At 48.3% G+C, this 14,318-nt stretch overlaps 1 protein-coding gene across 12 annotated transcripts in view; it reads left to right on the top strand.

Annotated features, from left to right (window-relative positions):
- Positions 1-14,318, top strand: part of PACS2 (phosphofurin acidic cluster sorting protein 2) — a 73,052-nt gene that overhangs the window by 46,617 nt on the left and 12,117 nt on the right. For 8 of the 12 annotated variants that reach the window (XM_038144011.1, XM_038144010.1, XM_038144015.1 and 5 more), the window contains 6 exons: positions 502-606; positions 2,052-2,158; positions 2,865-3,019; positions 6,280-6,390; positions 8,332-8,440; positions 10,281-10,313. In XM_038144011.1, coding sequence (XP_037999939.1) covers positions 502-606; positions 2,052-2,158; positions 2,865-3,019; positions 6,280-6,390; positions 8,332-8,440; positions 10,281-10,313 — 620 coding nt within the window. The remainder of the gene's footprint in view (positions 1-501; positions 607-2,051; positions 2,159-2,864; positions 3,020-6,279; positions 6,391-8,331; positions 8,441-10,280; positions 10,314-14,318) is intronic. The other 4 variants (XM_038144017.1, XM_038144014.1, XM_038144013.1 and 1 more) reach the window with 1 other exon arrangement.

Below are 14,318 nucleotides of genomic sequence, written 5' to 3'. Positions count from 1 at the left end.
GCTAAAATTTTATCTTCTGTCTAGTCTGCTGGGGTTTGCCAGCTTGTAGGTTTGTCAGCCAGCCATAAACTCAAAACACTGGAACAGATTGTTAGAATGAGAAATGAATAGGGGTGTGTTGAGGAATTACTCCTTTGAAATAAGGCAGATTGCAAGGCACTGTTCTTGTGCACGGCATATGTGCTGTGCTTTTGTTAGCTGTGGGACTCACTTATTTCCCTCCTTGAAGGAGATTGTTCCTGGCTTTTATGAATCTTAAGTTCCTGGGCTGCTGTTAGTTGGTCTAAAGTGATGTAAGTAAAAGTGCATGGCAGAAAGAGTAGTGGCCAACAAGTCCATGGTGGCCAATACTGAAGAAGCTGCAGAGTGTGAGCTGCCCAGTGTGCCTTTGCTCATGGTGTGACTGGCCAGCATGCACATCAGTTGCAAGAGCTGGAGCTGGTGGCTTGGTGGCTAGAGCTGACACCTCTTACTGTTCCTTCTCTGTGTCTTTATTTCCAGATCCCCAGGAAAACAGTGTACGATCAGCTGAATCACATCCTGGTTTCCGATGACCAGCTGCCAGAAAACATTATTCTTGTCAATACATCTGACTGGCAAGGCCAGGTAAGGGCAGGAGACATTACCTGGAGCACAGTCCTCCTGCACTCTTCTTCCTCAGGAATGGACAGGCCTTGAGCTCTGCACTAGCCAGGGCAGGGTGTGCACTGAGCTTGCAGAGTGCCCTTGTGGGCACTGAGCTTGCAGAGTGCTCAGTGCCCACGGGCTGGATTTCATCTGGCCAGGAGATGCTGGGATCTTATAAAGCTTTGCCACTTGAGGTGTTTTCTCCTCCAAACAGTGCCATTCCTTCTGTTAGCAGCACACTGGGAGTATGGCTAAACCCTTGCACTGAAAAGCCTCCTAAACTGTGGTAGACTAGGACAAAGGAAGCAGGGAGGTCTGACCTTGTGGTGGTTTAGGCTGAGATTTCTGAGCACAGGTGGTGAACAGGAGAAAATATTTTGGATCAGCTCTGTAGCCATGTACATGTGCCTGTGACTGCTGACTGCAGGAATCACCCCATCCTTGCTGTGAGTGATGGTTGTTTTAAGGAGAACCCTGAGCAATACTTTCTTTTGCTGACAACATGTTTGTTACGAATTTGGAAAAAAAATTGCTCCTTTTGGAACCTTATTCTGAGAAAGCAATAAAATATGTATGGAAGAAGACCAATGAACATGTGCTGGGTGGCCGTTGCCTGGGGAACTTGTGCCAGGCTTGTGGAGTTACATTGTCTGTTTTGGCTTTCTGTTTCTGGAAGAACTAGGGTCTCAATGTGTGAGAGAGCAGAAATACCATCTGAGCTACTGGTTCCACTTTCTCTGTTCTTGGAAGACAGAGAAATGCTTTCTAGAGATGGACAGAAGATGTTGGAGATCACTTTCCAGGGGTTCTGGCAGCTTGTGCCGGCAGTATCAGAGGTGACAAAGGATATGGACTGGGGTGTATAGATTAGTCACGCAGAAATTGACAGTGTGAGATAATTACTGGGTGCCATAATTATGTCCATGTGTACCTGAGGTGTGCGGTGTCCCCATCCGCTGCATGGAGGGGAAACAGTCCCTCAAAAGGAAGATGTGTGTGGTAGCACCCATCCCTTTCTTCAGTGTTTAAGGGTGAGCAGAACATTGCATTTCTTTAAAATGGAAATCAGAGAGATGCAGCTGCACTGTCAGAAGCAGGCAGGTAAGCAGTGTCTGCTCTTTCCCAGAGCTGTCTGCTCAGTGAGTGGTCTGCTGGCCCTCTGTGGCTGTAAAAACTGTGCTGCATGTTTGGGACATGGTGTTGTGTCTGTCAAGAAGACGCTTCTGTTCTTCTAGAAGGAGAACTTTCCTTTGGCTGCTGTGCAGGAAGGAGGCATTTGTGAAATAGCCATATCACCTTCAGACACAGGGAGAGTGCCCAGGAGTGGCTGTGAGAATACCCAGGAGGTTGAGGGAGGCACATTTTCTTCTTGTGACAAACTGTACTGAAAAAAAGGACTAAAAAGTGTTCTGTTCTCTCCTCAGTATCTTTCAGATGTCTTGCAAAAGCACACCTTGCCAGTGGTCTGCACATGTTCTTCTGCTGATATTCAGGCAGCTTTCAGCACAATTGTCTCCAGGATACAGAGATAGTAAGTTCTCACCTTGCTTGTGTTGTCTCAGCCCTAAGAGCCTCTCAGCTCCTGTGCCCCGGGACTCAGCGAGTTCATTTCCCAACTAGTGCATGAAACCTTTCCAGTCTGCTCTCCTGAAGTCAGAATTGCATTGTGGGGCTCTTCAGCACCCACCACCCCTGCAGGGGCCTGCTGTTCTGCCTCGTGTGGGGCATGCAGGTCACCAGCAGCAGTGATTATCAGAGACTGTGCCTTGGAGGCTGCCTTGGGGGTGCAGTGCATGCACCACTCAAACATGCAAAACAAAGAAGGGGGTTTTGAGTAGTTCTTGCTTTCCCTTCCAAACAATTCCCAGATTAATTCCTCAGTTCCTGAAGGCACTCCCTACTTACCCGCTGAGGGCTGTGGGTACCTGAGTGTGTTCTCTGACCCAGCAGTTAGTAAGTACATCCTAACCTAGATAGTTGAGCCCACACCTTTAGAGTATCAAAATGTGCAAAAGAAGGGGCTGGGAGACCCATTAAGAAATTACTGAAGAATGTTGTATTTTATTAATAATGTTTTAAGCATCTGAGAATCCTTGCAATATTGCCTTGTGTATTGAACAAACTCTCTTCTGCTATAATTGTTATTAACCAGTTTTGGTTTTGGTTTTTTTGCTGCCTGTTCTGAAATACGTTGTTGAAGGCACGATTACAAATACGTTTCCTTTTTTTCTGTCTAGCTGTAACTGCAATTCACAGCCTCCAAACCCAATTAAAATTGCAGTGGCAGGAGCCCAGAATTACCTCAGTGCTGTGTTGAGGCTCTTTGTAGAGCAGCTGTCTCACAAAACCCCCGACTGGCTCGGCTACATGAAATTTCTGATCATCCCTCTAGGTAAATAAGGAATGCTGTTTCTTCACAGGAAGGGGAATGGGTGAAATCTGCTGTGTTCCCTCGGGAGAAGCCTTTCTAGAGCTTTGGCTATAGGTTAAACGAGGCAAATTGTTGCATGGCTGCTTAGTGCTGGTGTTGCTGCTCTTGTGGGAGTGAATTTCATCTCTAAGTTCCTGATGCCAAAGTCTGCTTGTTTGTAAAAAAGCCTTTTGTTTGAACCAAGGGGTTAAGTACTCCCTCCCCATACAGGGAGACTCTTAGGCACAGAATATTGTTCTGGAAACCCTTTTCCCTGGCTGAAATGTTAAATTCAGTGGGCATCACACTTCCCAAAGCAATAACTGTTCCGGCCTCCCTGGACTTGACTCAGAAAATGTTAAGAGGAGGGGTTGAAAATTTTTAAAAGGCTCTGAAACTGCTGAGAATTTGAATTATTCAAATTACACGAATCTCTTGACCTTTACTTTTCATGCTGGTCTGCTCAGGTTTTTCCCTCAGTTTTCCAGCACTTTATCTCTGCCCTTTCAGCAGCTCAGCAAGCCTGCCTGGCTGGAACATTCCCCAGCTTGGACTGCCTTTGGTGAGGGAGGTAGAGTGCACTGATAGCAGCACCAGGGGTCCTGGTGTAGTCAGAAACACGAGGAATGTGTGGTGGCAAGGCCTGGGAAGCAGGGGAGTCACTGGTGCTGTGGGCAGGGACCTCTGGGCGCTGCTGGTGGGGTCCAGGGCTTGACTTGTGTGGACAGAGCACTAAAGTGATGCAAGCAACAGAACACTTGAAAAGCACTTTTTGCCAGTGTTTTCCAGTTCTCTGGATTTGGGAGCAGCTGATGGAAGTTCCTGCAGGAATCAGAAGCTGCTGCCCAGCACCATGAACACTGGAGTTAGGCTGTCCAATCAGTGGTGGCATTTGCAAAAGTTAAATAAGAAAGGCAGAGGAAAAGAACTGGATCCTTTTGTAAAAACAAAGGCATTTAGTTTCCAAAGTGGTTGGCAGGAAGAGAAGAGAGAGCCCTTTTGAGAGTAAAAACAACAACAAAAAATTAATTTCTGCAAGGTTAAATGTGCTTTGAATGAGAATCTCTGTCTGAGACTTTGCTGCTCACTTGCTGACTGTCTCCTGGCCTCAGAAGAAGAGTTTTCTGTCCTGCAGTTTTTAATGATGTGAAAATACTCTCTCTTTGAAAGCAAAACACAAGATTTAGCTAGTGTTTGGGTTTAGGTTGGTTTTTTAATCTTAAAACTTTGTTTTAATCAAACAAGAATAAAAATTACCCAGGTACTTTGATAATGAAATGCTTTAGAACTGTGAATTCTTTTTAGATTCTATTTTAAATATAGCAGCTTCTCTAACAGGATCTTTTCCATAGAAGTCTGCAGTATTTCCTGATTGGATCAAGTGCTTATTTCTGGCCAGCTCTCAGGCAGTTCATTAAAGTGATTGAGGAGCCACCTCTCATTGCTGACAATTGAAAAAGCACCAAAGACAGAATGGTGACCGTGCCATAAATGTCTTAAAGGAAAAGCCTCTCTGCTGCCTGCAGTACCTTTGGAATAGGGTTGGTGGTGAGCTAGGGTTTTTCCGTGGGTGGTTTTACCTTCTGAGTCCACAGCTACACACTCCTGTGACAGAAAGGTCAACCTTCAGTGGTTTATTAGCAATCAGAAATGCTCAGTGTCTGTAAACATGTGGACTGGGAGATTCAGTCCTGCTCCACGCCACTGATTCCCTGGCTGTTAGACTCCTCTGCTGTCTAAAACACTGTCTCAGTGCTGAAAAGGAGAAAATAAAATGTTGGGGGGTTATTTTGGCTGTTTGGGGTATTTTTACATTTTCTCTAGCTCCCATGGGTAGGAATTCCTGGAAGCCTTGCTTTGATTGCTTGTTTCCACGTGCAGTGTGTGGGAAAGCTTCTCCAGCACACGGTGCAGAGCTGTGCTGTGTGCCCTGCTCAAAACCCCACTGCAGGGGAAATGGTGGCTCCCAGCCTCTGCTGACACTGAGGGCAGCTCAGAGGCACCTCCTGCTTTCACCTCTCCTTGAAGGCAGCAAATCAGCTTGGAGGGTTGGAGCACTGAGGCAGTGGGTTTATTGTTTGAGGGGTTTTTTCCACCAGAGCTTTCCTGGACCATGGTGAGGACAGTTAAGCAACTGGGGTCGTCTTGAAGGGATTTGTCATGTTTCCAGTTAGCAGCTGGTGACTCAGCTGTCTGGAAGTGTGGCTTGATGGGCAGATTTGGTGTGCAGGAAGGATGAAAATGATGGGATTAAGAGGAGCTCTGAGGCTGCTTCACGGCCGAGTGTAAATGGACAGGGCTGGTGCTGAGCATGACTGCCAGGTGGTGTTTGGGCAGGGTGATCCTGGCACACCTTTTCTCCTGTGTTCAGAGACTGTAGAGGTAGTTGCTAAGGGGTGTTGTCTGTTCTGGGGACACAGATGGCCTAAAAGGAAGGTGGCCTGAAATAATGAACTCTCCCAGGGCAGAGTTTGTCACTTGAACACCTTCCCTGTCCTGCTCAGTGTAAGTATGCAGTCACATCTCCGTGCGGGGCTGGAGGCTGGACACACAAAGCTTCTGCAGGAGGTCTTTCCATGCTCATGGAGGAGCTGATCCATGAGGCTCAGCCAGAGTAAGCAGGGACCTGCTGCACGTGCCAGTGTTCACTGGGTGCTGTAATCCTGGGGCTCTTTCTGCCTCAAATTGCAGCGTATTTATTGAGCTTATAGCCCTTCTCCACAGATTAAACAAGCCTCCCTGGCTTGTTTTTCCTGCCTGGGGGCTATTGCCTCTTCTCAGTGTTGCAGAACAGCTGTGGGGTACAAATGGTGCTTGGAGGAAGGGGTCAGGCCCCTCCTGGCAGAGGCGGCCTGGCTGTGGGCAGGAAGGGCTGTCTGGGAGAGCTGCTTGCAAAACTGACAGGCTGACATGGAGAGCTATAGAGCCTTTGTGTCTTCCAAATAATTTATTTCCTCAGCAGTTTCCCAATCCTGTTTTCTTTGGCCTTTTAAAATTTAATTTGTTAGGGGGAAGGTGTCAAGTGAATGATAGGAGTGTGTTGAAGGAGTCTGCACTGGGAAGTCCATTTGCATGCTCTTGTAGAGATAAACTGGACTAAATGACTTGGTTATAATTGAAGAAGTTTATTTCTGAGGTGTCTAGTGTGGTTTTGATTTTGGAGTTGAATTCTTTACAGATCAAACCCACGCTTGTGTTCAGTGCTGGAGAGCACAGCTGTGATGTTTTCCTTTCTTTCTTAGGCTCTCATCCAGTGGCCAAGTATCTGGGGTCTGTAGATTATAGATACAACAACTTCTTCCAAGATCTAGCCTGGAGAGATCTGTTCAACAAACTTGAAGCACAGACCACTGGTAAGACTCTGTGTCTGTCTGGCCTTTGTGGGATGAAAAGCTCGAGTGAGTAATTTTAGCAGAGGTCAAGCAAATACAAGAGGAAGCAGACAAGTGTTTTTGTTCCTCTTTTCTCCTCACTCCACCACATTCCCATTTCAGATGCTGACCTTTCTAAGTCTTGCACATGGTGGTTTGCAAACAGTTATTGGCTCCCAGAGGCACTAACTAGCTGCCTGTGAGTCATGCTGCTCTCACCTAGCTCTCAGCTTTGTTCTTTGATGTGGAGGTCTTGCTCCTAAGTTCAGTACATTGCTTTCCTTCAGGAACTGTGCAGCCTAAAACATTTGGAAAACTGGAAACTCTGGGAAGATTAACTTCTGTTAGTTGTGTGTGAGAAAGATCCTGCCAGCAGACTTGAAAACATGATCATTAAGGAAGAATTTTGTTCTTCACCAGTGTGGTAACAAGTGGGAGCTGCCCTAGGTCAGACCAACAAGTTCCTGTTCTGATCTGAGTTTCTTCTAGGCCAGATTAAAACCTGACTTCAGTTCAAGTACTAACCTGTTCAAAATATGAGTGCTTGCAGTTTCTTCCTCCATTTCTTCAAGAATGGAAAGAAACAGGAGAACGGAGGATTTGCCACATTCAGGGCTACGTGAAGGCTTGAGATTTGATGCTGTTGTGGGCAGCACTGCCCACACAGAAATTTCATTAGAAGGAAAAAGCTTTGGAGTTTCTGTAGCACCATGAGTGTGGGGAGGTTGCAATGTGGTTCTCCCTGTTGGAATTGCAGAGTTCCTGAGACTCCCAGGATGCTCCTGGAAGTCCTCTAGGAGGAGAGAGACCTCTTCAGGAGTAATTGTTCAGAGCTGTTTCCAGCAGATGGGGACATGGCTGGACAAGGCCTGGGGCAGCCTGTTCTGAAGGTGAAGTCAGAACTGTTTGGAGCAGGAGGCTGGACTAGCAATCTCCTAGTGTGCTATCCAAGCTACACTTTCCCTTAATCCTGAATTCAGGGAAGAACTGGTGTATGGAACTGGTTTCCTTTAATTGCTTGCTGCACTTGAAAATGCAGAAAAATGCCAATATAGACTTGATTTTTGTGTCTGCAGTAGGAATACTTCATTACCTGTAGAAGTCCAGAAAGAGCCATATCTGTTCCTTAGTTAGTTGTATGCTATGAGGAAAAATCCGCCTCGTTTTTGTATAGTGCAGACTTTGTACACTCTGCATTTTTGTCTGGGTGGTGGCAGCTGCACAGGAACTCATGGAATGGCACAAGGAGATCTGGCAGAGAACCATAACTCTTACCAGGTCACTGTTCAAATACAAAGAGTCTGGGTTGAAATGCCCATTTTAAAGTATGGAAGTGCCTGTTGGAGGTCGCTTGTGTTCCTGTGATCTCACAGTCGAGGCTCTTTGGTTGAAACCAAAGAAGGATGGAAAGCATTTAGGAAGTGTCTTTGTGTCAACTTGAATGAACCACAGTCTCACAAAATCACGGGATCTTAGTGCTCTTCCTACCCTTGTGTGTTCCTCAGTCTTTTTGGCCAACTCATCAAGGCCATGAGTTCATTAGAAACTCGGGTAACTCAGTGCTGGTGCGAGCAGAGCAGCTCACCTGGGAGACATGGCCAGGCACTTTCTTCAGCCAACACCTGCAGCCAAGGCGTGACAGAGCCTAAAGCTGACTCTGGGCAGGGAAAAAGAGAAGCTTTTAACAAATGTCGAAGACCCCAGATTCGGTCAGAAATGCTGAGTACAGATTCAGCTTTACTGTGCTCTGGGGTAGGCAGAGCTTCCTGTGCAAGGTGCAGGGCTGGCTGGGCATCACCAGCAGGTGGAGGACAGGGCTGGCAGTGCTCTGAGGGAGGACAGGGCTGGCAGTGCTCTGAGGGAGGGCACGGCTGGCAGTGCTCTGAGCAGTCACTTGAATGCTTTTCCCTCTGTTCTCCGCAGTTTCGGAAGCGCCCGACGTCGTGTCCCGGATAACGCAGTACATAGCAGGGGCAAACTGTGCTCACCAGCTGCCCATTGCTGAAGCCATGCTGACCTACAAACAGAAGAGGTATGGCCCCCTGGTCCTGCTGGCTCCCAGCACGAGCTGCTGCTTGGGAGCAAAGTGCTTTTCTCATGTCGTGCCAGCAGTCTGAAAGCCAAATGGCAAAGCCCTAGGGAGCCTGCGCCCAGCAGTGTGTCCCACTCAGTGAGTCTGCAGCCACAGGGTTACTTTAAGTGCAGAGATTCTGTTTTTTGAAGATATAAGAGGTTTGGGGAAGTGCAGGCTAAGCAGGATGGGGATGGACAGGTTTTGTGTGCTTAGGTTCCAGAGATCTCTCGCCACAGCAACCTTAGGTGTGTGAGACTGGACCTTGGCATTCTCCCACGAAGTATCTTCTGTGAGACCTGACCTTTTTTATATTGGCATTTAGGGAACTAAGCCCCTTTCTTTTTGGAGTGTAAATAGCAGAGCTTCTTGCAGGAGAGACAAAATCCTTGTTGATTGGCAGTTGCAAGCTACCAGGACTCCTGCTGAGGAGGGCTGACATTCACCAGATTTCATTTCAACTGTTCTTAAGGGATAAGCAGGATGTAGGAAGGAGGGTTGGGGCCTTAAAACAAGATTCAGGAGTAGGTAGGGCCTCCTGTGGCTATGGTCCAGGAGGAAGAGTAACTGTCAGTGAAGGGTAGAGAAGCACTTTTATCAAGGGACAGAGGAGAATGATAGGTTTGAACTCAGCTGATGTGTGTTTCCTCAGTTAGGGACTAGCAACTCCCTATGAGGCATGGATGTGGTTAGTTTTTAATTACTTCTATTTGATTTTTCATTTTTGGTGCATTAACATCCCTTATTAGTGTCTCCTTTGCTTAAGAATTGGGAGAAATTGAAAGTGTGGATGGTGTCACTTTTCCCCCTTCTTTTTGGAAATTCTCATAGTATATTGCTTTTGCATTCCTGTGGAATTCCTGTCTGCTCTCACATTACTGTGCAGAAATGATTCTGTGAAATTTCACCCATTCTACATGTTTTTCCTGTGTCTCCAGACTGACTAGTCAAGTAAAAGAGACTAGTCTAGTCTCTTCACGTATTTGTGGATGTCTGTAAAGTTAACAAGATAATAAGGATGAAATTTAAAGAGCTACAGGGCACTTGAAGCTCTGCCTTCAGTTTTGCATTTAGTTTTTGGTGTGAATGCTCACCTTGGTTACCAGCAGGGAGCTCAGACACTCCAGTGCAGTGGGAATCCCTTCTGAGGCTGCCTGGTTCTCCCTCTGCACCCTTCAGGTGCTGGGTTCCGCACTGCTTTCCACTGCCTCCTCCATCCCGTTACAGCTTCATTGGTGTCATTAACACACATTTAAAGGTTTTGAGTTTCTAATGTGTCCAGGAGGTCAATTCAGCACTTTGTTGGAAAACAGCTGCAATGTATTTGAGCAACCCCTGCCCTTATCCCTCCCAGCAGTGTGCAGGACTGCTTTACCAGGCTGGTCTGATCCATTTGGGTTTGACACCCTTTGGGCTCTGGTGCCACGCCTGAAGCTGTTCACAGTTTTCATTTAGGAGGTTATGGGGGAAGAGGGATTGCTGAAACTCACAGTCAGACTCTGGCATAACCTGCAATCTCTCAGTATTTCTGTGTGTCTGCCTTAAAATAACTTCTGCTTTCAGGTCAGTACCCCGTGAGCAAAGGACAGTGAGTCAGAGGCTCTCAGTGGAGCATGGGCAGTTGTCTCCTGTGTGCCTTCCCTTAGGAATGGGGGTCTCTGTCACTGGCAGCAACTTAGGAAGGGTATTGTTAAAAACAACTCAGAAATTGTGTCTCCATTAGCAGTATCTAAACAAATGTATCACTTTGTTGTAAGTATAATAACACATTTATCTTTTTCTTTGGTTGCTTGCTGAAAAGGAAAAAGAGCTTTCATTTTGATTTTACGATAAGGTATCAGTTCCTTTTAGGTTCCCTCTCCCAGCTCCTCTCTCTTTTCCCAGTGAACTGGTGATTTGTGCCTTGTTTAACAGCTCCTGCAGGTCTGGGATGCACACTTTGTGCTTCGGGTTGAATTCTGCTCACTGCTTTGAAACCATGGCATCTGCTGGCAGAATGCAGTGTTGAAAGTGACTGCTGTGCCTTTGGACCACACACTTGGGTTCCCAGGATGTAGACTGAGAGGGAATGAAGGAGTTGTTCAGAGAGTAGCTTGGAGCAGTACAACATGGAGAAGGTGGGGTTTTTTTCCTTGCCTTTTCCCTTAGCCATCAGAAGATAGAGCGTAGCTCCAGAGGGATCAGGATTGAGGAAAGGCTTTTCAGTTGCCATCTGTTGGAGCTGGAGTGCTGTAGGTGGCACTCAGTGGCTCAGGGTGGGGATCAGCTGTGCAGTGTCTGAGTGCAGACCAGCAAATCTCCTCCCTGTAATCAAAAATTTGAGGACTAGTCTCTTGCTGGCAGAGCATCCCAAACATATGGGACTTCTCTGAGCTTAAGAAAGAGAAGACAGATGTGTGCTGGCAGTGGAGCTGTGCTCTCTGAGCTGCCTCCAAACCCCCTGTGCTCTGCAGGGTTCCTGATATGAATCATATGATTATTGGGCATTTTTTATTTTGTACTCAGCACACAAAGTTACTGCAGCTGCCTCCCCCTTGAGGCCAGAGGTGAATGGCTTCCCCAAGGCCAGCTTTCAAGGCAGTGGTCCAGGCAGAAACAAGCAGCACTACCTACAAATTAATTACAAAAGAAATCTCCCAGAATCCTGGCATTTGCTCTGTTAAACAAGTCCTAGTGGTGCAAGGAAAGCCAAGCCAGTCTCTAGGATGTAGCTGTGTGTGATGAGCTGCTTTACAACTCTCTTGCCAGCTGTCCCTGTTCTGACTGACCCCGCTCTCTCCCCGTGCCCTTGTTCTGTTTGTCATGGCAAAGGTTGGCGCATGAACTGCCTGTGATGGACTGCAATGGTGCCAAAGCTTTGTCCTGGTCTTCTGCAGCATCTGCTGACCTTACCTGAAAGCAGAGGGGCTGGCTCTGAGGAAGGGGGCTCACGAAGGAAATGAAGTGCCATTGCAGCTCCTCTGAGTTACACTGGGTGACTGACTGTCTGTGAGCTCTGGGAGAAGTCCTGGGTACTGAATTCTGAAGGAACACTGCAGTCCAGGCAACACCTGGGGAGCTGAGATCCTGGGGATGGGGTGGGCCTCTCACCAGGAGGGGCATGTCACTGCATTGCTTTCTTGAAAGAAGCCCTGTGGTATTTGAGGTCTGAGAGTCAGCTCCCACACATTCCCAGTGCAGCTGGATGGCTGGGCTGGTGTCACCCACTGTAATTCAGTGCCCAGCACAGCTCATGCCTTGTGGCTTCTGGATAGCCCTTGCATGAATCTGGGGAGCAGCCTGGCTGTTGGAAATGGAAGCATTGTTCACTTGTCAGGGCAAAGGCTGGATCACTGCCTGCCTGGTTATGGGCTTACCAGAAGCTTTTGGGAGCACTTCCAGCTCTTGCTCCCAGTTCCCTTGGATTGGAGGGCTCCTGGGCAGTAGGAAGCACAGATTACACTGATGCTGCCTGCTGTGTGTCTCAGAGGCCCTGCAGGGCAGTGGCTGAGCAGAGTCCAGGTCATTGCTCTGAGTGCTTCTCCTCAAACACACCCTGCAGCAGCTGCTGGACGTGAGTGTGGCTGGCCAAGAGGGGCCTGGTTCCTCCTCTGGCTCAGCAGAGCTCATCTCATCCGCTGGTTACTGCAGGAAACTCCTTGGGCAGCTGCTGGAAATGCAACAGGAGTGCAGCAGAGAGTCAAGGCTCAGGAAATTATGGATGTCCTGTTGACCATGTCCAGCCCACCACAGGAAAGTGAAGAGTGCTGGAAAGGAGGTTTTTGGGAAGGCTGAGAGGAGACTCGTGTGATGTGTCATGAGGGACCTGGTGCTGCTTTGTCCCTTGTTTGGTTTGACCCTGGTGGGAGCAGGACAGTGTTAGCCAGCGGACAGCTGGAGCTGCCCAGTGGGCAGGACAGATTTCATGTCATGGATGAGTGAAGAGCTGGTGGTGGTGGTGCCTGGCCTGAAATGGCCCAGAGTCCTGATAGTCCTTCAGTGACAGAAGTCCTCTCTTTTCTGTTGCCTCCTTCAGGACTTGAGTGGAATAAAGGTGGCACCTGAGACCTTCCTGGTTAGAGAAATGACACATCAATTACTGCTAAAAATCACAAACTGGGCCAGGTCTGGCTTTGAGTTACATTTGAGGTACCAGGGCCTTCAGAAGCCCTGTGGGTAAAAAGAAAAAGCCTTGGACATGTGAGGTTAACCCTCTGCAGCCTGTTAACTTTCTGTGCAGCTGAGGTAATGAGGGGAAGCTGCCTTTCCAGAGATGGGAGGTATTTTAGTTGCAGGGCTGTGGTAGGAGGAGGAATCAAAGCAGCTGTTACCAAGGTGAAAAGGATTCTGAATTCATGTTTTGGGATCTTGAGATCCTGAAGAGCAAAAATTGGGAAGAGCATGAAGGAAGAAATGAAGAACAAGCACGGTCATCTCATCTTTTCTCTCATCCACAAGAAGAGCAGCTGTTCTGATAAGCTGCATTTCCAGAGACACATGTGCAAGACCAGAGTTCCCAGGAGGACATGTGACAGGACTAGGCTGGCTGAGCTGAAATCCAGCTGGATTGCTTCAGGAACAGCCTGTGCGTCGCTGTGGGCCGTGATAAATGGTGGCTGAAGCAAATTATGTATTTCAGAGCTGCCCCTGAGCTCTCTGCAGTGGGAATCAGAGCTCCCAGGGGAACGAGAATGAGTTTTCTGCTGGAGCTGGACGTGGGTGGTTTGTTCAGAGCTCGGAGCAAAGCCATCCAGTAGCTGAGAGATGGCTGGGTGGCTGTGGTGCTTCCCTCACTTGGTGAGTGGGACTCACTTTCTGCCAGCCTCCAAGCCCGTGGAGCTGCAGGAAAGAGAAGAGAGCTGAGGCTCTGTTCTGTGCCTCTCCCAACAGCTCTGTGGTTTTCTCCTTTCCCTTTGCAAACCTGGAGCTGGAAACATCCTGTTGGTAGGAGATGTGTTTGCCGGGCCCTGCAGTTGTGTTTGCAAAGATGGGACCTTCCTGCCTTCCAGCACGGAATCAGGGACTTGGTCACTTTGTCCTGTGCTTTAGGAGAACAGCGAGGGTGCAGTGCCTGAGGGGGTGAGGTAGGAAGGGAGCAAAGGCCCTGACTTTGCCTTAAGGATGGATCAGCAGAGCTGAGCCAAAGCGAGAGGCTGTTTGCAAAATTGCGTTTTGCTTTGGACCAGAGGGAGCTCTGGCTGAGTCATGTTCACTGCAGTTTAATGGCATCCTTTCCTCGGGGCTTAGAGGAAAGTGTCCAACCTGTGCTGATCACGCAGGTTAACAACCTTTGTGCATTTGGTGCATTTCTGATCCGTGCTGGAAACAGCACAGAAATACCTGCAGTATTTATGCTACTCCCAGCTAAATTCTGGATGAAAGCAATGCTGGATGGATTTTTCTGAGCACTAGGGGATGCACATGAAGAGAAACATGAGAAGTCTCAGTGTTTGTCGGCTTCCTACCTGTTTCCTGTGCTCAGTCACTGAGAAATGTGTGTCTTGCCTGTGCAGCCACTTCCTTCTGCTGAACTGTAGTTCCTCCAAACATGTGAATGTGCTCCTGTGGTCTTCTCCTCACCCTGTGGGTCCGTCTCTGATCTCTGTTGCCGCTGAAGGGAGCAATGGCTCTGCAGGCCCTTCTGGCCTGCCTTCCTCCTCGTCCATCTCTTCCTCCTCTTGTCTTTGCCGAATCTCCCCCTAATTCCTGCTGGCTTCGACTGTGGCCTTCGTGGCCGGCCTTTCTCCACCCTCTGCTTCCGGGCAGGGCCCGGAGCAGAGGGGCATTCCAGATGTGTGTGCCGTTGTCTCCAGCTGTTTCTGGGGCTGGTGTGCCCTGTGCTGGGCTGGGTCCAGCTGCG

This window comes from Motacilla alba, chromosome 8, assembly GCF_015832195.1.
Source record: "Motacilla alba alba isolate MOTALB_02 chromosome 8, Motacilla_alba_V1.0_pri, whole genome shotgun sequence".
Taxonomy (NCBI): domain Eukaryota; kingdom Metazoa; phylum Chordata; class Aves; order Passeriformes; family Motacillidae; genus Motacilla; species Motacilla alba.
Note: the sequence above shows the minus strand (reverse complement) of the source record. Positions and strands in the feature narration are given on the sequence as shown.